This window comes from Schistocerca cancellata, unplaced genomic scaffold (assembly GCF_023864275.1).
Source record: "Schistocerca cancellata isolate TAMUIC-IGC-003103 unplaced genomic scaffold, iqSchCanc2.1 HiC_scaffold_426, whole genome shotgun sequence".
Taxonomy (NCBI): domain Eukaryota; kingdom Metazoa; phylum Arthropoda; class Insecta; order Orthoptera; family Acrididae; genus Schistocerca; species Schistocerca cancellata.
In genome coordinates this window covers 1,377,455-1,402,443 of record NW_026046443.1, presented here as the reverse complement: position 1 = coordinate 1,402,443, position 24,989 = coordinate 1,377,455, and the positions used below count along the sequence as shown (strand labels likewise).

The following is a 24,989-nucleotide window of genomic DNA, read 5'->3' as shown; positions in this document are numbered from 1 at the left end:
ACATCTGTCAACACCTGCTTTCTTTGGGATTGGCATTATTATATTCTTCTTGAAGTCTGAGGCTATTTCGCCTGTTTCATACATCTTGCTCACCAGATGGTAGAGTTTTGTCAGGACTGGCTCTCCCAAAGCCATCAATAGTTCCAATGGAATGTTGTCTACTCTGGGGGCCTTAAGCATAGTGAAAGTATGTGTTGTCTTAGAATAAAATGACAATCTGTGTGTATAATCAATCTCTACAAATCAATTAAACAAACTCTGTTTTAAACTATTTCTAATAATTAAGACTCCAATAAGTAAGTAGAAATTGAAACTGTGCTGGACTCAAACTGGGACCTCTGTCTTTTGTTGGCAACATTTTATCAGTTTAATGGCCTAAGTCTATTTCACAGCATGAATTAAAACTTTAGCTTATCCTTATTTTGGAGTCAGTGATGGAGGTTTGGTCAGAGAGCTTGGTTAATGGAGTGTTACCTGTTAAAGAGAAGTATGAATCCGGGAATAGTCACAATGCTTCAGTATCTCACTTGAAAGACTAGAAAAATTATCTGTCAGGACTGAACAATCTCTGGAGTTGCTGAATGGGACATCAGCCAGTATTACTAATGGATATGATAATTATGTTCTTGTTACTTTTGTACTACTGATGGATGATGATAATTTTGTTCTTCTTATTGGTGTTGGTGACAATGATGGTGATAACAACTGAAGTTTCATTATAGCATGCATGACACTGAAGAGTGAAAGTTTGTTTGTGAAATCAGAAGTTGTTTCAAGTGGTGCTGTAATGTGGTCATCAGGTTTTATAATTTAGATAGTTTTCTAATAATGAATGTTGAGCACAGGCACATTGGATACCCAACATTTTGTTACAACTAACAGAATGAAAACACATGTTGTACAAGTACCGTGCTTGGATGTGAAAGCAGGACCATAAGAAAGGCTGAACAGTGTAGAATATACACCTTTGAATTGTAGTGCTGGAAGAAACTCCATAGAGTTACATGGACTGCAAAGAGAACAAATAGATCAGTATTACAGCAAATAAAGCTTGATTGCTCCTTGAAGGTTTCATACTGAAACAAAAACTGACCTCCTTTGGGCAATCTTGGGAATACATGATTTGCTGGAAAAGTTGTTAATGCTGGGGAAAACTGAAGAGACAAGAAGATGACAGAAAATGATGAGATGGATTTATGACATCACATATGTAACAGATTCTAAACTGAAAAGTCTGCAGAAGAAAGCAGAAGAAAGTGCACAATGTAAGAAATTGGTGTGCTTTAGTTCATGGGGTCATGGAGAGTCAGAATCAACTACAAGAGTAGAGAAAGGGAGAGAGAGAGAAACAAAGAGAGAGATCTAATAAATGACCATGGTCACCTTCAGATTCATATTTGGCACATTAAATGAAAACAGTGACACTCTAAAAAAAATTTTACTTCCAATAGTGGTAATTTAGCAATGATCACAAGATTTTCTATTCAAAATTTTATCTACTTTTTTTGTAAAGTTCATATGGAATATTTTCACTAAATTAAACAGTTAAATTCTCACAATAATTAAATAATCACAAATCTTTCAGTTAAATCCACTTCAACTGGCTTCACTCAAAAGTATGACCACTCTTAGTTACCTTTATTGAAGGAGCATTATTTTTAATTGTATAATCTTGTCACCAGTTCTTCTGTAATGTGGCTCTTCATTATACTTGAATATGCAGCAATATATTTCTTATCTTAATATGCATTGCATACTCTCTTTTTATGTAAAATTATAGAGGAAAATGGGACTACTTAAAAGAACAATCTGAATGAATGGTGCATTTTGATAATTTATTTTTGTAGACAAAACAAAATTCAAAGATAGAGCTGGATTTACAATATGTTACTTAGTCTCTGTGCAGGTCATTGCAGTTCCAGTGTTCACAATGACACCTGTAAGACACTATGACACATAACTCTCTCATAGTACAATTAATGTAATTGTATCTAAAAACAAAGATGATGAGACTTACCAAACAAAAGCGCTGGCAGGTCGATAGACACACAAACAAACACAAACATACACACAAAATTCAAGCTTTCGCAACAAACGGTTGCTTTGTCAGGAAAGAGGGAAGGAGCAACCTGACGAAGCAACCGTTTGTTGCGAAAGCTTGAATTTTGTGTGTATGTTTGTGTTTGTTTGTGTGTCTATCGACCTGCCAGCGCTTTTGCTTGGTAAGTCTCATCATCTTTGTTTTTAGATATATTTTTCCCACGTGGAATGTTTCCCTCTATTATATTCATATAATTAATGTAATTGGATAGATAAAAGATCTACTCACCAAGCAGCAGCAGAACAAACACATAAAATAAGGCTAACTAGGCAAGCTTTTGAAGCCATTGACTCCTTCCTCAGGCAGAGAAGTTGCAAGGGAAGGAAGTGGGGTGAAGGAAAAGTACTGGAGAGGTCTGGAAAAGGGGGTAGATTTTGGGAAAGTCATCCAGAACTGCAGATCAGGGGAGACTTATCAGATGGAATGAGAAGGAAAGACTGATTGTTGGGGACTGCACCAGATGAGATTTCAAAACCTGAGAGCTTAAAGATGGAAGACAGGGTAATATGCGAGACAGAAATTACTGCTTAAACATAGTACATGAGTTAGTAAGAATGAAAAGCTAAGTTCATTCTACATGACAGAGGTGGGAGGCGGGCAGCAAAAAATAGACAGTTAAGAAAATGAAAAATGTAGAAAACTAAAATGGAGTGAAGAGAGCAGTAGTTACTGTGAAGAAATGCTGAGACAGAAGAAATTTACGTAAATTAAGGCCTGGTGGGTGGTGATAACCAAGGACATGTTGTAGCACTACTTCCCACCTCCAGAGTTCTGAGAAACTGGTGTCGGGGAAGAATTCAGATGGCACATGGGGTGAAACAGGCACCGAGGTCATGATTGTCATGTTGTAGAGCATGCTCTTCAATAGGGTATTTCATGTTGCCAGTATACACCCACTGCCTATGCCCATTCATCCTAACTGATAATTTGGTGGTAGTAATGCCTATGTAATGTTATACACTCCAGACCAGGATAATACTGAGCGACCAGTGGTGTGCTCCAAAGTTGTTTTTGGAGGGATCAGTAGTACCAGGATTAGATGTGATGGCCGAGGAAATTTGCTTTTGGATTAGGCTGGTGGGGTAATTATATCCAGTGAAGGCTGAGGTGAGAATGGTCAAGTATTGCTGTAAAGAATCTGCGTCCAAGCAAATACATTTGCCTTGAATGCCAATGCTTTAGTGGAGAGAACGTTGGGCATGGAAAGGATGGCAACTGTCAAAATGTAAGTACTGTTGTTTATTAGCAGATTTAATCTGGACAGTAGTAGTAATATTTGTAGCTGGCCTTCAGTGAGGATGAGATCAACATCTAGGAAAGAGGCATGGGATTCAGAATAGGACCTTGTGAAATTTAATTGGGAAAAAGTATTCAGAGATTCCAGGAATTTTAACTGGTCAGCCTCACCATGGATCCATATGGTAAAGATGTCATCAATGTATCTGAACCAAACCAGGGGCTGAAGACTTATGGATCCCTGGAACCCCCCTCCCAGTGACCCATGAAAAGGTTGGCATAGGAAGGAGCCATCTTGGTTCCCATGGCTATACCCCTGATCTGTTTGTACATATACCCCTCAAAGGTGAAGTAGCTGTTTGTAATTATAAAGTTGATTAAGGTGAGTAGGAAGGATATTGTAGGTTTGGAATCAGGTGGGTGCTGACTGAGGAAATGTTCAGCAGCAGACATATGATGTATGTGGGAGGTGGTGGCATCAATGGTGACAAGCAAGGTGCATGGTGGGAGAGGGAGGGGGGCATGAATTTCATATGATCTAGGAAATGATTGGTATCTTTAATATAGGAAGGAAGACTTTGTACTATGGGTTGCAGGTGCTGATCAATAAGGCAGATATACATCGAGTGGGTGCTTTGAGCCAGCAACTACAGGATGGCCAGGATGATTAGGTTTGTGGATCTTAGGAAGAAGGTAAAACAAAGGTGGGGGTGTGTGGTTTGGGTGGGGTTAGAAGTTCTACGGACTGAGGTGTTAGTCCTTTTGAGGGGCCTAAGTTTTTAAGGAGGGACTGCAGGTCACTTCAATCACAGGAATGGAATCTTGATGGCAGATGCTGTATGTAGAGGTGTCAGACAGCTGGCATAGACCTTCACAATCATACTCCTTTTGGTTAAACACCACAGTGGTAGATTCTTTGTCTGATGGGAGGATAATGGCGGAGTCATCAGCTTTTAGGGAACATAGAGCTGGGATTTCTGCAGAGGACAGGTTAGGGTCATGTTGTAGGGACATGAGGAAGGGCTGTGAAGCAATGCTGGATGTGAGAAATTCTTTGAAGGCTCGTAAGAGATGATTTTGAGGTAGTTGTGGTGGATCAAATTGGGATCGTGGTCAGAATTGTTCAAAGCGGAGTTCAGTGTCAGCTTTGCTGCTGGACAGGTTTTGGGATTGGGTTGCAAAATGATATTTCCAGTTGACATTATGTATGAAGAAAAGTAGGTCCTTCACCAAAGCAGCATGATCAAAAGCAGGTTTAGTGCTGAAAGTGTGACACCAGCATGACTACCACCAAATTATCAGTTAGGATGAATGGGCATAGGCAGAGGCAACATGCAGATGGCAACATGAAATATCCTGTTGCAGAGCATGCTCTACAACATGACAATCATGACCTTGATGCCTGTTTCAGCACAAGCACCATCTAGATTCTTCCCCCAGACACCAGTTTCTCAGAACTCCTCAGGTGTGAATGAGTGCTACAACATGTCCTTTGTTCTCACCATCCATCAGGCCTTAATTTATGTAAATTTCTTCTGTCTCAGCATTTCTTCACAGTAAACACTGCTCTCTTCACTCCATTTTAGGTTTCTACATTTTTCATTTTCTTAACTGTCTATTTTAAGCTGCCCCCTTCCACCTCTGTTACATAAAATGCACTTAGCTTTCCATTCTTCTTAACTCATGCATGACATTTAAGCAGTAATCTCTGTCTTGCATATTACCCTGTTTTCCAACTTTAAGCTCTCAGATTTTCAAATCTCATCTGGTGCAATCCCCAATAATCAGTCTTTCCTTTTCATCCTGTCTGGTAAGTCTCTCCTGACTTGCGGTTCTGGATGACTTTCCCAAAATCTACCCCTTTTCCTAGACTTCTCCAGTCCTTTTCCTTCACCTCTCTTTCTTCCCCTTCAACCTTTCTGCCTGAAGAGGAAGCGACTGGCTCCAAAAGCTTGCCTCATTATAACCTACTTTTATGTGCATGTTCTGCCGCCACTTGGCGAGTAGATTTTTTTATCTACCCAATTACATTATTTATATCTAAAAACAAAGATGATGAGACTTACCAAACAAAAGTGCTGGCAGGTCAATAGACCTAACATCAATTGCATTATTTTGTCAAAAATTGATTGTTTTTGTTGTTTTATCATAGTATAATTAATTAGACATTAGCTATCAACAATCCATGTAATTATGGAGCTTCCTTCATAAAATTAAAATTATACCTGTCCAAAATACCACATCACCAATACCAATCAGAATCGATCACACCACACATCTCACACTGACAACTGCCATTTAGAGACTCCCACTAACTGACTGACTGTCTGCCTCTCTGTCTTTGCCAGAGCATAATAACAACTTTAATCATTGGCATGTGCAGCAACTTAATTACAGATTCCTCAAATGTTTAAAAAACTCTAACATCTGTATCATTTCTGCTATAAAAATTTGTATTACATTCCAGTGTTAAATGAAGCAAGTATATTTTAATCAGTCACATGCTACTGAAAAAATAAAAAAATATTATTTTCATGTATTTCAGAGCTGTATAGCTTTACATGACACTCACAGGTGGCGCTTGATTGCTTAATTTTTCTGAACACTAGTCAGGTAGAACACTACACCCATCCCTCCATCAGGGGACAGAGAATTGCGGATCACATGTAGTACACATGATATGGAACAAAATGTGTACCCTGTTTAGCTTCTAGGGCTCCAGAGAAATCTTATGACTTAACCTATTTCCACAGAATTGTGAAAGATGCTGACTGAAGTGGTTTTGATGCAAAGCAATTTGTGATGCCTCACAACTAAGAATAAGACATAGTCTGAAGATGGAAAGGCTTGTCAAAAGTTCTTGGTTTGCTTTGGCTAGTTACTGAGGATGAATCAATAAACTGACCCCTATAGCAAGTAACAAAGTGGTGGATGTCCCTGTGTTATCCTAGAAGATTGCATTACCAAGCAAGATTACTGAGTTGCTAACATAGGGTACACACAATTCACAGGAGTAGGTCTCAAATACCTGCCAAAACATACAGGTCTAGAAATAACAGCAGTTTTCCTAATTCACCAACAGCAAATGATAAGATGATTTGCTGTATCCTGCTATTAGGGCATATAAGTGTGAGTGAACCGAATGTTGTATCACTGTGTGTGTGTGTGTGTGTGTGTGTACACAAATCAACCATCAACTGTACTAGTGCAGGCCAGCCACTGCAAGCCACCTGTGGGAATCATGCACATAGCACAGTGTCTGCCATGCCCTCTACTGGTGACTTGTGCCTATGTACATGCAGAGCAGTGCTGATGGGCTTCTCTATATTCTTCTAGTTTGCACCATGCACATCAGTTGTTCTGTGTTATGTTATGAGTGGAGTCATGAGATGCTTATTTCCGTTATTGTTCAGAAGTTTACGAATAAAGCCATATTTGTGTTACTTGGAGTGGTTTCATGTATTACTTGGTTACTACGTGACTGGTGATGAATCTGGTATGGTTTCTGCATGTGCAGTCTTTAAGTGCAGTTTCATTAGGTTTAGTCATTATGAACACTGTGCCACCAGCCCTGACTGAACAGTGTACTTCAGCAGTGACCACTTTGTCAGCTTCCATGCTATTCCACCCACTTTTCCTCCATATGACAATTTAACTGAAGATTGGGAAGCTTACAAAAAAAAGACAGCATTTTTTGGCTTTTGGTGTGACAGACTGTGCAAAGCCTTCTTCCTCTAAAGGATTCCACCTAAAATGTGTCAGTTACTGTGCCAGCTTGCCCCTTTACAAGAATCCTGAGCTCTTACTTCTGATCACATGTGCAGTTTATGTCCAACTAACATCATGAATAATTGCACATCATAGAGGCATGAGTTGAATTTACCAATGCTGCAAGAAACGAAACTGGTCATACAGGGTTTAGACAGCCAAATTTCAAGGCCTTAGTCATAAGAATCAGTTGATTACTGATGCCCATAATGATTCTTATTTAGACTCTATGGTGTGCAACACAAATATCTGTTTAGCTCCAGACAAGGAAGTGAGTCAGAAGGCTTTACTCTGTGAAAATACTCTGTCGGCAGAAGTTTTGCAAGCAGCAGAATCTTTTGAAGTTTCTTAGGCAGCAGTTGACCAAACTGGGGTTATGTGGCAGTAGTGTCACAGGATGTTCCCACTAGGACGACAGATAGCTTGCACAAGGCAGTGGCAGTGGCAGTGGCAGTGGTAAACATGCATTCCCAGTGCCGAGCAGACCAAGGTCAGCCCAAGAAGCCATTATCACCACAGTGCCAGCGCCAATATCCTCTGTTTCCATCTTGTCCTTCCTGTTCTGTATAGCATGAACATTCAGTGTGCCCTAAGCGCAGGTCTATTTGTAGGGCTTGCCAGAAGAAAGGCTAGATCGTCTCCATGTGTCCATTCACTGAAGGTTGCTCAGGATACAGACAGGGATGTAAACTGTGTGACTCCAATGCTTGTGACTTCTCCCAAGTTGTTTACTGGGTTAAGTGTTTTTCGCCAAGTGCTGTGGCTACAAATTGACATAGGTGCTGCAGTGACGTTATTGAACTCTCAAACCTATGTGAGTTTAAGCTCACAGAACACCAGTTACACACAAGCCGGTCAGTTATAACGAACAGAACATTGCATTGTTGAGACAGCTTATAGCTTCTGCCTCTTTCTATTATGTTTTTGGTGGCTGCTGACGCAGGTGTTGAGAACTTGTTCAAGATGGACGCATTTCAGTCATTTGGATTTCCTATCACCAGTGCAGTTCACCTTGTGTCCAATCAGGTAATATATTCTCAATTGGAAACACTGTGTGAGGAACCTTTGAACTAGTTTTCCAAAGATGTAGGGCGTGTTGTGAATTTTTCTACTGATATTTCTTTGAAGTTCATGGCTTGGCTCATTTCTGTCTTACACATCCTATTCCTGTCACCCACAAAGATCAAGTGAAAGCAGAATTGGACAGACTTCAAAGCTGAAGTGAAAACAGAGTTGGACAGACTTCCATCCTTAGGAGTGGTGCAACCTGTTATGGTTAGTGAATGGTCATCTCCACTAGTTGTACTTCATAAGCAATCAGGGAAACTTGGCCTCTGTGGGTGGGTACATATCCTCTCCCATAGCAGGAGGAGCCATTGGCGAAAATGTCAGGTGGCCACTACTTTCCTAAAATCAATTTGTCTACAGCATTTCTGCAGCAGTTCATGTAGATAAAAACTCTCAGCAAGTTCCAGTTCTGAATACTCCTTTCAGTCTCTAATAATATTTGCACTTTCCTTTTGGTGTGGCTAGTGTCCCTGCAATTTTCCAATGATTTTTAGAGCAACTGAATATTCCTGTCCTGGGTTACATTAATCACATGGGTGATATTGTTGACATGGGCTCTTCCATGGTCAGTCACTTGAAAAATATGTGCACTTTGTTTTCTGTCTTACAATCTGCAGGCTTATGGTGAGACATCACAGAAGCTCAGTTTTTTCAACCTACTTTTGTTTATTGGAGTTCAAGGTCTTGCAGGATGAGGTTCGCCCTCTGCCAGACCACATCTTCATTGTTATGTCTATGCCTCACCCTTCATCCATGAAGGAGCTTCAGGCCCACCTAGAGAAGATAGCCTACTACAATAAATTCCTGCCAGGGGAAACAATGTTGGCCCACCAATTGCATAACTTGTTATGCAAGATTGTATCTTTTCATTGGAGCCCAGACTGTGAACATGCTTTTCAATTGCTGAAATCTAAACTAGTCTTAGACCCTTGTTTAGCTACATTCTCTCTGGACTAGCACATCATTTTGGTAACTGATGCCTCACAGTGTGGCCTGAATGTAATCCTAGCATGCCAGTGTGCCAATGGATGTGAATGATCTGTTGCTTTCACCTCTAAATCTCTCAATCTGACCTAGCAGCATTACTCCCAAGTGAAAAAAGAAGCTCTTGCCACTGTCTATGCTCTCCAGGAATTTCATGTTTTTTTCTGTGGCTCCAAGTTTCACCCTATTACTGACCACAACCTTGATTTCCTTGTTTAAGCCATACACTTTCTTGCTTGATGAGGCAGAGTACTGCCTACAATGCTGAGTGCTGTTCTTGTCTCACTACAATTAGGAAATCCATTTTCAACCTATGTCTAAACACGCCAATGCAGACTCTTTATCCTGCCTTCCTGTGGGACCTGGTCCTGACTTTGATAATGAAGAACTGCTTTCCTGTGAATGCTCTGTTGCTTTCACCTCTAAATCTCTCACTCTGGCCCAGCAGCATTACTCCTAGGTGAAAAAAGAAGCTCTTGCCATAGTCTATGCTCTCCACGAATTTCATGTTTTTCACTGCCTACAATGCTGAGTGCTGTTCTTGTCTCACTACAATTGAAGAACTGCTTTGCTTCCATCTTGATACAGAAATACAGCCTGTGGTCAAGGATTTTCCAGTTGCGAGCTCACATGTAGCAGCTGCCATTGCCACTGACCTGGTTCTCTGCTACATGGTTCAGTTTTGTTCAAAGGGCTAGCCAGATAAAGCAGTGGGTTAGTCTTTGGACCCCTCGCACGACTGTTTCTCCTCACATTATCACTCTCCCAGAGTAGTCATTCCCACTGTATTATGGTGTGAGGTTCTACGCCTTCTGCAACAGGGTCTTTGAGGAGTTTCATGCACTAACCTGTTGGCTAGGAGACATGTTTTTTGGCCAGGTATTGATGGAAATTCATCTGTTTTGTTGTGGCTTGTCAGCAGTGTGCCCAACAACGGGGCATCCCTACCCCGTGGTCCACTTCATGCTAGATACGGAAATGCATTCATTTGGAAATGCATCATATGAGCGTTGTGGGTCCCTTCTTGAATTATAATTGACCCTTGGTTATGGATGCAGTTTTCTGGTTTCCTTACATTCTCCAATGTGAGTTAACATCAGCTGATATCACAATTTGTGCGCTTTTGAGTGGTTTCCAATAATGGGACCCAGTTCATTTCTCACACCTTTCAATTGTCTTGTTCCTGTCACAGCATTCATCATGTCCTGGCTCCCCCATTCCAACCTCAATAAAATGGTGAGGCGGAATGACTAAAGTGTACATTCAATTCCCAAATAAAAAAGTTTGTTGTGGATTCTTCCCTGTTTTCTCAGCACCTATCATTTCATGCCTGTGGGGGAGTTGATCCAGCTGAGTTGCCTCATGGCTGGCAGCCACATATGTTCCTCCACCTTCCAAGTTGTGCACATCTGCCGTGGTTGGATTCATCTGCTCGCTTCACGTCACAGTCTCCAAGGCACGGGGGTTTGGTCAGCAAGTATATACTGGCCACTGTTGTCTGCCACCAGGGATGCCATCTTTGTGATATCTGAACAGTGAATGGGTTGGTGGTGCACAATTTTGATCAGCTGTACCCCTGCTTACCACTGGAAGCTACCAGTTCATGGGTGTGGCCCTGTCACCGCAGCCTGCCCCTCCACCCTCCACCTCAAACCCATTGTCATCTGCTGTGGAGGCACTCCCATGCCATTGGCTGCCTCCTCCACATGCAGCATCCTGAGGTTCCAGCTTCCCAGTGCCAAGTGCTGGTCAATCTCTGGCCTTGAGTCCATTGCCACAGCCTGCTGTTCTGGTTGGGCTGCTTCCATCGGTCCCCTTGCCATCATTGTAGTTGATCTGTGCAAAAATCAGTATGTCAATTTTAAAAAATTGGCCAGGTTCTGGTAGGACTCATGCACTGAGGGTTCCATACAAACTTAATTATGTATGTAGGCAGTCACCCATTCTGGGAATCGAAAATCTCACCAATTTTTGCCTGTTGTTAACATTGATACTGGGAAGGTATTGGTCCCAGGATTCCAAGACTTTCAGAATGTTTCTGTTTCAATAATACAGATGTGACAAAGTGGTGCAAGAAGCAGGTGACCATTTTTATAATAAGAAATGGTTCTTCATTCCGGCTTACTGTGTCACAATGGTAAAAGTCAAACTTCAGGCAAGGAATGACTATATTGCTCATATGATGCATTTCCAAATTTATCCACCATCAAATACACAGGAGCAATTACTGCACATATATATTGTGTTTCAAGTTATATGTGAAACAAACGTTCATAGACTTCTACCCTTGTGCCCCAGTCAGCCTACTGATTGTTTTAATTTCAAGTTTGGCATCAGATAACAAATGACAAAAGAAATATTTCCTTCGTGTGATATAATTACAAGTTAACAGTTTTCAATTCTTTGCTATACTTGTACTGTGAAACCTTACTTGTTGCCAAATTTCATCATTGTAGATCAACAGAAAGCACCATATAGATTTTGATGAGTGAGTTTGCAAGTATCAAAACATGTGCCCTAAATGACTGTGCCTTTTGACTGCACTGACTTAGAAGCTAACGTTTATTATAACACCAAAGGACCTTAGTATGTGACATAAATTTCAACTTGATATGTCAACCCATTCCTGAGAAAAAGGGGTTTTAACAGATGGACAGACAGACAGACAGTCTACTAGAAAATGACAAAAAAAATTTCTTCATGAGATTAGAAACTAATTTACAGTTTTTGGATTTTCTTCCTGTGGTTGTACTGTGAAACCTTCCTTTTTGCCAAATTTCATGATTTTAGGGCAACAGGAATTTGTATCAAAATGTGTATCATAAATGGCCATAACTTTTGACTGCATTGACTTGAAGCTAACATTTATTATACCACCAAGGAACCATAGATCTCAGCATGTGATGTAAATTTCAACATATGTCTACCCATTCATGAGTGAAAGGGGCCTTAACAGACAGATGGACAGACAGACAGACAGTTGATAACAAATTACCAAAAAATATTTTTCACTTGTGATAATTACAAATTTACAGTTTTAGGGGTTTTTTTCTTTGGTTGTACCATAAAATCTTCCTTTTTGCCAAATTTTATGATTCTAGGACAATGGGAAGTACCCTCTAGGTTTTGATGTGTGAGTTTGCAAATATTAAAATATGTGACATAAATGGCCATATCTTTTGATTGCCTTGGCTTAGAAGCTTCAATTTCTTATATCACCAAGGACCTATAGACCTCAGTATGTGGCATAAATTTAAACTTGATATGCCTACCCGTTCCCGAGAAAGGTGGTTTTTAACAGTCAGATAGACAGACAGACAGACAAACAGACAGACAAGAAAGTGATCCTATAAGGGTTCTGTTGAGGCATGGAACCCTAAAAATGACATGGAAAATTCAAAATAACAAAAGGGATTATCTTATTGGCTAATTGGTTTGTGCCTACACTTCTGTCTAAGCTACTAATTATGTCTTCATAATTAGTTGTCTTAAACTATCACTTTAAATACTGAGAAAAGCCAAAATATTGAGCCTTTAATCCAACATGAAGATATGAAAACTGTTTTCGATGAGCTTCGGTTTTCAAAATGATCTTTTTCACTGCTGTTTGTAATCGTAAGTGATGGATACATTCTTAGAGTGATCTTGATAATAGGACAACACCTTTAACATTTAATGGGTCCTAGTTTGGATGAACTGAATTATGGAAGAAGCTGGCTTTTCATGAAATCTAATTTCATTTCAAGCGGACTTAATTCATATCATCTGTTTACTGGAAAACTCAGTTGAATAGTAAATCCATCCAGCTAAGTAAGTCCATGCAAAGTAATTATGTAAACATCTTTACAATTACACAAGGGTCTGCACCTCAATACTGAAATAAGTACTTCACTATTTTAAATTATTGTGGTGTAGGTCATCAGGCTTCAGTCCTGCCCATGACCTTTGAGACCTATGCATGCATTGTTAGGACCATCTAGCTTACATTCAGGACTTTGACATATGACTGTAGATATTATGTATGTCAAATGAGCACCATCACACTGTTAGGAAGGTGGTCCAAATCTCTTGGCTTAATAGTGTATAACAGTAACACAATTGTGTGTCATTTGAGTGGTAATGACTTTCACAAACTGAAACCATATTTTATTAAATAAATACAAACAAGACCAACATAGAGTAATAAACACTAAGTACAAAAAGTTGCTGGAAAAAAAAATCTGTATTCATCACTAATACTTCAAATTCTGGTTTTCAGTCAGCTGTATTTCAACAAATATAGAAAAAAGGTTTTGCAAACCCTAGGTCACATACATTAGCTTTTTTCCTCTAAGGTACAAAGGTAGGGCAAGGAAATAAACAGACAGTTCCAGTCATATTTCTCTCAAAAATTTCATGATATGTATTATATTATAACTTTTTTATCTGGACTAACAAAAATTATTTATTTTTTATTTTCAGGATTACAAAGGCCCCTACTTTCCTGAGGAAACAGTTGTTGGGCATATCCTTTGGCTTCCTACCCACCAATTGCACTCAGCATATCAGTTAACAGTACATCGTGTCTATGTTTGTTCTGGAAATGCTGATACTGCCCCTACCAGTTGCCTACGAGGATCTCCAGGACTGGGCCACACTATCTTATTACTGGTACTGCTACTTTAGCTTAAATGGATTCTATTTTGGCAATAGAACATTTCTATAAGACAATGAAATCAGAGTTTAGTTAAAACAACTCCTTCCTATTTTCATAACTAGTAGTCATTGGTAAATAACGAAGAATTTGTGTTTTGCGAAGCACATGGAGAACTCATGCTGTTAATTATTCTTTCTTTAGCAATTGCTTAACTAATTTCTTTTCTTTGCATCACTTAGCATTTTGTAAAAATGATTTGCTTTACTCAAATTTATAACTTTTTGCAGCATCAGACTTCTGTTCTATCTTCAAAATGACATGGTACTATGAAAACTGGGATCAAAGAGATAACCAATATTTTCTAATTTGATGAATCTACTCCGAATGCTGAACACACTTCTTTTTCCATGTTCTCACAATCTGAAAACACGTTTTCTGATTTGAATTGTCATTTTTTATTTCCTCCAAGAATGAAAATGAGATGTATTTACTGGTGATACACATAAAACTCTGTTACCTTAAGTACTTAATCAAGTCAAAATATTCCATTCATTTACAATTGTTACATAATTACAGCAATATATTTTCATTCTTTTACTTTTTAAGACAAAAATTTCCTGTTTACTTATTATTTAAAATTATATTTTCTAACAAAATCATGCACACACTAAAGAAGAACGTAGCTCATTTGAAATGTTTTCTGTGCTCTAAAAAAAAAAAAAATTAGACACGTCTCCTAGCCCTTCTAGTAATCTCACAGGCTAATCACAACAGGTATTCCTTTTTGGAGTTGTCTGTTTTATTACAGCCTCTTCCTAATTAGAAAATACAAGGAACATGTAGGTTTTAATTAATATTACTAAGAGACTTTCATACTGTGTGTGTGTGTGTGTGTGTGTGTGTGTGTGTGTGTGTGTCCTAACAAGAAAGGTAAGTATCAAAACTGAGTCATGATGTTCAACACCTAGTTTTGTTAGTTTCATGTCCATGGATCATTTGCATGATAAAATAATGATGTGGAATTAGCATTTCATGTTCACATCACAAATTATGTGCCTATCTACTGGTCAACATTTCCTTCCTATGGTGAGTGACATTTTATGTACAGTTTACATGGGTTCAAATGATGTCATTAACAAATTCTTTGATTACCAGAAAATACTTACATGTTTCTATATATTTTCAAACAGGATAGAGATGATCCAGAAATTTCTGACGACTCTTACAATGATAACTCCTTTGAAGCACGTTTTGCTTCTGAAATGGATGATTTTGGCAAGCTCGCTCATTTTCCTGGAGCTGATGGCTTTATCTTCAAAGTAGCACCTTTATATAGTATGAATGTTGGTAATCAGTGGTATCTACAGGTAAGACAAATAGATTAAACTAGCAAGATTTGTGCTCAAGTAAATAAATTACAAAAGCTTTCCTAAAGACTATGCCTGGGGGAAACTGTGTGCTGCAAAATAATAGATCATAGACAATCAACGGATTCCCCACCCCCAGCTTCAGTCTATGACTGGTTTGACGGAGCTAATCACAAATTCCTTCAACTCAGAGAGAGTAATTATTGTTTGGCCATATTCCAGTCTCTGTCTTCCCCTACAGTTTTTCCCCTTTACAGCTCCCTCTAGTTCCATAGAACTTATTTGTTGGTGTCTTAACACATGACCTGTCATCCTGTCCTCTCTTCTTGTTAGTGTTCTCCATATGTTCCTTTCTTCACCATGTCTGCAGAGAACCGCCTCTTCCCTTATCTTATCAGTCCACCTAATTTTCAACATTCTTATGTAGCATCACATCTCAAATGCTTTGATTCTGTACTGTTCCAACTTCCCACAGTCCACAATTTACTACCATACAATGCCGTGCTCCTAACGAACACTCTCAGAAATTTCTTCCTCAAATTAAGGCCAATGTTTAATGCTAATAGACTTTCCTTGGCCAGAAATGCCCTCTTTGCCTGTAGTTGTCTGTTTTTATGTCCTTTCTTTGTCTATCATGAGTTATTTTGCTTCCAACGTGCCAGAATTCTTTAACATCTTTGACTTTTTGATCACCAATTTCGATGTTAAGCTACTCATTATTCTCATTCCTGCTACTTCTTATCACTTTTGCCTTTCTTTGGTTTACCCTCTTCCATATTCTGTGCTCATTAGACTGTTCATTCCACTCAATAGGTCCCAAATTATTCTCCACTTTCACTGAGGATAGCAGTGCTGTCAGTGAATCTTAATACTGATATCCTTTCATCCTGAATGTTAATCCCCTTCTTGAACATTTCTTTTGCTTCTGTCAGTGTTTCTTCAATATATAGATTGATAAGTAGGAGTAAAAGACTGCATCCCTGTCTTACATCCTTTTGTTCTTGGTCTTCCAGTCTTATTTTTCCCTCTCAGTTCTTGTACATATTGTATATTACCCATTATTCCCTATAGCTTACTCCTACTTTTCTCAGATTTTCAAACAGCTTGCACTATTTTACACTGTCAAATGCTTTTTCCTAGGTCAACAGTTCCTATGAACTTGTCTTGATTTTTCTTCAGTCTTGGTTTCCTTATCAAGCACATTATCAGAACTGCTGGTCTGATGCCTTTGCCTTTCCTAAACCCAATCTGGTTGGCATCTAATATATTCTCATTTTTCTTTTCCATTCTTTGTATATGATTCTTGTCAGCAGATTGACTGTATAAGTTGTCAGTCTCATTGTGAAATAGTTCTTGCATTTATCTGCTCTTGCTATCTGTACACCATCTACAATAGTTGATTGGTTGCCACTTTTCCCAATGATTCTATGAATTCCAAAGGAATGTTATCTATCCCTTCTGCCTTACTTGACCTCAAAAGTTCTTTCAAATTCTGACTCCAACACTGAATTTCCTATGCCTTTGATATCAACCACAATTCCTTCGTCTATTGTGTCATCAGAAAAGTCTTCCCCCTCATAGAGACCTTCAGTGTACTCTTTCCACCAGCATGCTCTCTCTTTTGTGCTTAACAGGGGAATTCCCTTTGCATTCTTACCATTGATGCCCTTGTTTTCAATCTCACTAAAGGTTCTTTTGACTTTTCTATGTGGTGAACCCGTACCTCCAATGACCATTTCTTTTTCAATTTCTTCACATTTTTCATGCAGCCATTTCATCTTGGCTTCCCTGTATATCCTATTTATTTCATTCCCAAGTGGCTTATATTACAGTATTCCTGTGTTTCCCTGAACATTTTTGTACTTCCTTCTTTTGTCAATCACTTCAACTGAATCACCTACTGTAATACTGCTTATCATAGAGTCATTTATATGACTGGTATATTGTATGTGTCTTTATCAACAGGTATTAATAAGCAACTGACATACAAATGTTTACTTTCTGAGCTGCTCCAGTTTGGCATGGTTGGAGTCCAGACAGCAAGTACACCTAAAACAAATATTCACAACTATTTGTGACTATAAGTAAGTCAGTCAACTAAAAATTATGCATGAATGGACACTCAGAAACATATTGTGTGAGTATGTAGGCTTTCAGGTCATATCATATCTCTTTCACTTTCTATTACTTACTCTTGTTGCAAATGTCCCACAGTATCTAGTTATGACTTGGATTATTTTAGTCAAATATCTAACAGTGGGTTATTTAGTAATGGTAAGTAAAGTAACGACATACTTAAAGCCATATAAACCAATGGCTTAATGCCATCTTAGAAGGGAAACATTTCATCTCAAACAGCACAACATTATGCAAATATATACTGTAATTATATATTTTTCCGAACCACAAATATTTTATTAATTTCCTTACAATTTTGGGCCACTGGCCAACTTCAGATGGATATGAAATATATTGTTACAAAGTAGTAACCAATGTAGTCAGTACATATTGTAAGTGCAAATATATTACTGAATTACATGAATACAACTAAGACCATTGCATTTGCAAGACTCTGCAAATGAATAATTAGTAAAGCCCTTGTTATTATTTCCATCTTGGTTTTCCATTGTTAGGTAAACCCGTACCTCATATTCAGTTGTAGTTCATGTAAATCCTCTTCTCTCCATAACCAAACTCATTGACAGACAGATCATTAGTTTCCCAAAGTCTGGAAGTAAATAAGTAATTAATTAAGTAATCCCATACAATCTTTTTTTTTTATTTTTCTTATTCAGAAGAACAGCCCTTATCACCCTGACATCATCTTATTTGGCATCCATGGCACACAAAACTGCAATATCAAAATTGAAACAGCTCCTTCTCCACTAGTAAAACACTCACCCTCTGTCATGCCGTGTAGCTGTACTGTGCTTACATTTTCATTACATATCCGTGCATCAATAAAAAATGTGTGCACAATGTGCAATCTTTCCTCTACCACCACTACCATAAATTAATATTTCTACATGAACATCTATCATTGGCACAGTAGAAAGGAAGTGGGACATGTTGGAACCTTGAATAGCAACATGTACCACCACAAGCTTCACCTATCAAATGAGTAGTATCCTCAAAGAAGCAACCTTAGCACATTAAGCAGTCTTTCCACAGAATATGTTATTAACATTTTGTGTTTCTGCTGTCTTCATGTTGTGATCTGAGTCCCAGCAACTGCTTAACATAACCATAAGCATAAGATAATAACCGTATCTGTGACCAATCACAGCCCTGCTTGTTACCATTGTATTCATTAATCTGAAGTGTGATATGTTGCTGTTGCTGTTGAAAGTATAATGGGGGCAGTCACAGATGCACACACCATGTGTTCTGCTACTTGAACACACCAGCCTTCAGATTGATGAATACAATGTGTGGCAAGCAGGGCTGTGACTGGCCACAGAAAAATGCTAAGCAGTTGTATACATATACTGCATCTCAAGAAAGCACACAATAGGCATGGTCAGATGTCAGTGTCTTCTTCTTCTTCTTCGGTTATCAACCCACAGGTTGGTTGGCAGCAGCACGCCATTCCGTTCTTTTGTCAACTTTCTTCTTCATATCTGCATAGGTCTGGCACCCGATGTCATTTATTACTTGTTGAATGTAGCTTAATCTAGGTCGTCCTCGGCGAGTTCTTCCTTCAATGATTCCTTCTAATATTCTCTTAATGAAATTGTTATGCCGTAAAATGTGACCTATGAAGGTTATTCTTCTTTTCTGTATATTTCGCCAAAGAGATCTGTTTTCTTTCACTCTTCTGAGGACATCTTCGTTTGTAGCCTTGTCTCGCCAGCTGATTTTTTCCATTCTCCGGTAGCACCACATTTCGAATGCCTCTAATCTTCTCTTTTCTTCTTTTCCACAAGTCCAAGTTTCACATCCGTAAAGGGCTGTACTCCACACATAGGTTTTCATGACTCTCTTTCTTACGTCTAAACTAACATTTCTACTCGTCAGTAAGTTTCTTTTTCCATTGAATGCTATTTTGGCAAGTTGTATTCTGTTTTTAATGTCACTTTTGCTCCTTCCATCTGCTGTTATTTTGCTACCTAAGTAGTTAAATTCTGTAACCTGCCCTAGTTTCTCTCCCTTTATTGTTATTCGTATGGGTTCATTGTAGTTCAGGGCGCCACTCACCATCACTTTAGTCTTTTTCTTATTTATTTTCATTCCATACTGTTCTTTTAAGGTGTTTTCCATTTCATTGAGTGCGGCTTCTAAATCTTCTTTCCTTTCTGTAATTATGGCGATATCATCTGCATATCGCAACATATCTATTTTCATTCCGTTAAGTTTTATTCCTACTTCAATATTCTCTCTTATTTTGTCTATTGCTTCTTGGATATATGCGTTGAAAATTACTGGAGATAGTGGGCATCCCTGTCTCACTCCTTTCCTTATTCTTGCTGTTTCTTCTTTGTTTTCCTTCTTAACTAAGGCTGTTTCATTTTGGTATATTTTATATGTGGTGATCAACAGAAACCTTGATGATGGATATTCCTGTCCTAACATTCCTGTGCAGTCTAATGTTAGACCACTATCACTAAAAAATTGAAGGCCCACAATGAGGCTTCTTTCAAACTACATATAAATGTACACCATTGGCAAGGTATGTAACTGATCAGTTACAATTCTCTGTGATTGGCAGAATGGTCACCAGAGTGTGTTAGCTTTGTTTATGTTTAGTGTTCTGACCAGGCCTTTTAGAGCACATAGTGGTGTGAACGGCTTTAGATGTTGAATGATAATTGTAAAGGACATGGAGATGCTGCGTACTGATGTGAGATAGCTTCGTTAGCACCTGGCGTAGTTTGAAAGAAGCCTCATTGTGGGCCTTCAATTTTTTAGTGATAGTGGTCTAACATTAGACTGCACAGGAATGTTAGGACAGGAATATCCATCATCAAGGTTTCTGTTGATCACCACATGGGAAGATTATTATATGCCCCAAGTACATCATAATCACTTTGCATCTGTGCTTGGCATCTGATGAGAAGTACATTCTATGTCACCCTGCACCAGTGATCAGAGGCTAGCAGCAGCTAGACGAGGTAATAAACACCACAACACAAAAGGCTGCATTTGGAGTAGTGCTGTGACAAGGAAGCTTGGACTGCTGATGAATGGCATTGCATTGTATTCAGCAATGAATTGCATTTCTGCACTGCCCTGGGTAATCATCATCAGCAAGCCATCATTGAAGAGTATGGCAGCAATCTGGGGAGAGGTCCCACCCTTTGGATGTTTTGGAGAGGTACAGTGGTTTTAATCCTGGTGTCATGGTGTGAGAATTATCCTAGGAGATTTGAATGGAAAAATAGGTAAAGAGGATATGTTCACTGCCACAACAGGAAAACATAGAAGCACTCCACCACAAATGAAAATGGATTACAAATGATCAACTTCACATTGTCAAAGAATATGTGAATTTGCTCCATGATGCTCTCTCACAAAGAAAATCACAAAGGTATATGGTGCTCTCCAGATGGCAAAACTGTAAATCAAATGGACCATGTTATGGCAAATCAAGATGATTCGGAATCAACGACCAAAATCCATGCCAGAACCTAAATTTACTGTAGAACGACTGAAGGAATTGTCTGTTAAAGAAACATACATGATTGAAATTATTAATCAGTTTACAGCATTGCAAAAAGTTGGGGAGGAAAACAGTGTTGGGAAGATTTGGAAAAGAATAAAGACAGTAGTAACAGATGCAGCAGAGAAAACATTGGACAAGAAAGAGAAACTGGAGAAACAGAGTCAGAGACCAGTGCAAAAGAGGAAAAAAGCCAGGATGCTGCGACTGCATAATATGGAGAGTGAGGACAGGGGAGAGACATTCAACACAGTGAGGTGAGAGACAGCAAGAGTTCTACAAACAGGGAAAAGGAAATATCTAACTAGAGTCTTGGAATCTATAGAAGTGGAAAGCAGGAATAGAGGATCAAAGACACAGTTTCAGTATGTAAATAACAGGAAGACAGGTTATCCAAGTGAAAACATATTCATTAAACATAAAAATCAAAATACACTAACACAGCTGGAAGATATTCTGCAGTCTGGGAAGAGTATTTCTCAGAAATGTTAGATTGCACTGACCCTCACATAGCCTTCAACTGTGCAATGATTGAGAGTAACAGCAGTAATATTGACAAATACAGCATTACAGAACAGGAAGTGGTACACACCATTCAAAAGCTGAAAAACAACAAGCCTGCAGGCAAGAACTAGATATCAGCAGAGATGTTAAAAGAGGTGAAAACAAACTACACAAAGAAATTTATAACCTTATCACAATGATCTCAAAAACTAAAACATTACTGAAGACTGAAAGCTGCAATAATTTGCCCCATACACAAGAAAGGAAACAAAATGAAATGTGTAAATTACACAGGAATCAGTCTGCTGAACGTAACATACAAAGCTCTGTCAATGATCATTCTTAATAAAATTAAGCCTTACACAGAAAACATTATTCAAGAATACCCAGCTGGATCTCAACCAAACCATTCCACAACTAACAATCTGCTTATTCTGTGGTAGAATTTTGAGAAATACTGGGAATTTAATGAAAACATACAATTTCCAGCAGGTCTATGGTAGCATCCACAGAAGTAGCCTCTACAACATACTAAGAGAATTTAGGATATCAGTAAAATCTTAGGATAATACAACTGTGCATGGATGTCTCACAGGCAAAAGTGAAGTTCAGAGGATCCATATTCCCCAACTTCCCAATGAAAACAGGCTTACAACAAGGAGATGCTGTTTTATGTGTTCTTTTCAATCTGGCAGTGAAGAAAATGGTTTTAGAGAGTAATTTACAGCTCTACAATGGTCTCCGATTTGAACACAGTGAAGTAAAACTCCTGGCATGCACAGATGATGTAGTCTTACTCAGTGAAACAGAATAAGAGCTAAAAGACATGTACAGATCTCTTAGGCACAGAGCCAGTAAAATGAGATTTTGATAACCTAAGAGAAAACAGAATATATGTAAATAGGTTGAGCCATAAACCAAAATCTACACTTTTAAATTGACCACCCTTCTATATTCAGAAAATTTCATGAATTTAAACACCTTGGATTGCATTTCCACAGTAAAAATGTCATAACACTGGATATAAATGAGAGAATAGCCTCAGGCTCAAGATGTCTGTATGCTCTAAACAGCCCATCCGAATGTAAAGCTTTGTTAATCCCCACAAAGATGAAGATATTACCACCACCATATGCCCAGTAGTACTGTATGGTCAGGAAAGCTGTTCACTTACCAAGAAAGAAAGAGAAAAACTGAATGCTTTTGGAAGAAATGTGATGAGAACAATCTGGAGACTTGTGATGGAGAATGATATCTGGAAATTTTGAAAGAACACAGAATTTTTTCAGTTAATGAAGCAACCCACTGTAAAACAGAAATTAAAAAGTAGGAGATTGCAATGGGCTGGGCATGCAGCTAGAATGGAAATAACAGAATTCCCAAGAAGGCATTTGAGGGCACTCTCCAAACAACAAGACCATTGGGATGACTTCACACACAGTGGAAAGATGTCATAGAGAAGGATGGTGCAGCATTAGGAATCCCAGCAGGATGGAAAAGGACAGTGAGAGACAGAATAAGATGGAAGCAGATCATTGATGCAGTGCATGTTCTACAGGGCCTGTGATCACTGAAAAGAAGAGGAAGAATCATGATGTGGGGAACCATCAAGTATGATTGCAGGTCATGGCTGGTAGTGACTGAGAAAGTTCTAGTGGCACAATGGTATGTCACAGACTACCTACGTCCTCATGTGTTACCTCTCATGTGATATTATTAAGGTGCCATTTCTCAACAGGACAGTGCTTGCCCACATGATACATATGAAATGTCTACATGATGCTGTAATCCTGCAGTCAACAAGGTTGCCCAATCTGTCCCTGACAGAACACTTGTGGGTCCAGCACAAACATCAGCTCCATCCAGTATCAGTATACAGGATATCAAAGACCAGGTACAATAATTGTGGGCCTGCTTGCCTCAGAAGAGAATATGACAGCTTTATGACCCTCTTCACAAATGAATCATTGAATGCACTCAGGCCAGAGAAGATGCAACATGATGTGAAGAAGTTATGAGGTCATGCAGTTGCCACAACTTGTTCAAGTACCTGCCAATCACACACTAAATTGTTTTGAGAAAAACACTTAGCATTTAGAAGGCTACCTATCACATAGATAAAATACCATAAAACTCTTGAATGAAGCAGTCTGGCCCTTTCTCACTTCTTCTTCTTCTTCTTCTTCTTCTTCTTCTCCTTTTTATTCTTCTTTCCCAATTGGCTGACAATATTGCCTCTCTTCAGAGTGACCCCTCCTCGTCTTCCTGCATTGTATCATACACAGCTCATTACAAGTACATTGATTTTTCCACGACAACATGTCAATGCATGGAATGTGTTTTTTGTGTTTGAATTTTGCTGTAGTTCATACACACATGTGGAAATTAATTGAAGACATCTATCTATAAATATGCAGCACTCCCCTTCAGTCCTTCAGAATTTATGACAGCAGTGTTATACAAGGACTTTGTGAGACACTGGACACACTGGGAAGCCCTCCTGATCCATGACAGTTTAACTACCACCCAAACTCATGAAGACTGGTCAGAAGTAAATCCAAGATATAGACATCTCATACAGATGTGCCATATGTGCTCAATGGATTCAAAGTTAGGTGACCTGAGTGGCCAAAAATGCATTCTAATGTCTGTGCAGTGTTGCTCAAATGATTCTGTACAGTTAAAGAGCAATGAGGAAGTTCACTGTCACTCTGAAGATAAAGGTCATCTGCTGGGTGCTATAGGCAAACGGATGCACATGAACACATAGTATGTTGCTGTACTCTTCACCAGAGAGACAGTGGCCGATGTACCAGGTGCCCTATTTTATCTTAGTGATCATGCCCCACATGAGAATACCTAAAGGATGTCCTGCTGGCAAGCAGAATGTGCCACCTCATGTGGTTTTTGAGAGACTTGAACCATCACTTGGTTTGTAGTAATGTGAACTGTGACTTGTCAGCCCAAGATACATTTTTCTGTAGTTCATGCTTCCAGTGATCCCACTCCCCTGCTCATATTATTTTCTGTGCCCTGTGACATGTAGTGAGCAAATATGTGTGTGTGGAGCAGTGGCTTCTGTTGCAGAGAAGTGGTGGTTCTGTATGGTACAATTGCTACACAGCATTGAACTGGCAAGTGAAGTACTGTCATCTACCTACTGTTATCACTCAGTGTAATTAACAGTGATCCATGTCATCAACATGTCATTGTCCATTACAGTTCACCCCAGTGGCATTGATTTTCCTCTAACTGAAGAACTCATAGTACACCCATGAAATGGTGGCATGTGTAAAGAGTTGTGCCCTATGCATCAGGCAACAACTATCTGGCCTCAGCCAAATGTGATGATAACATTGGTCTCACCTATCTTGTGCTTGACTGCCATAGTGGTGACCAGTAAAAGAAGACAGAAATGGTCTCTCCCCTTCACAACCGTTTTATCTAGATCAGTTGCTCACGAGTTTAGTGGACTCTCCCTTCTCAGTTTCATAATGTGTCTATTTTTTTTACATTATAATACATTTTTTTAGGATTCCCTACCTTGGTGAGAATGGACCCTTACAGGATCACTATGTTGTCAGTCTGTCTGTCTATCTGTCCACTGGTAAGAATCCTTTTTTTCGCAAATGGGTAGACATATCAGATTCAGATTTACATCACATA

At 39.0% G+C, this 24,989-nt stretch overlaps 1 protein-coding gene across 1 annotated transcript in view; it reads left to right on the top strand.

Annotated features, from left to right (window-relative positions):
* Positions 1-24,989, top strand: part of LOC126124779 (extracellular matrix organizing protein FRAS1-like) — a 452,648-nt gene that overhangs the window by 413,977 nt on the left and 13,682 nt on the right. Inside the window, exons 17-18 of the mRNA XM_049915125.1 lie at positions 13,619-13,807; positions 14,984-15,160. Coding sequence (XP_049771082.1) covers positions 13,619-13,807; positions 14,984-15,160 — 366 coding nt within the window. The remainder of the gene's footprint in view (positions 1-13,618; positions 13,808-14,983; positions 15,161-24,989) is intronic.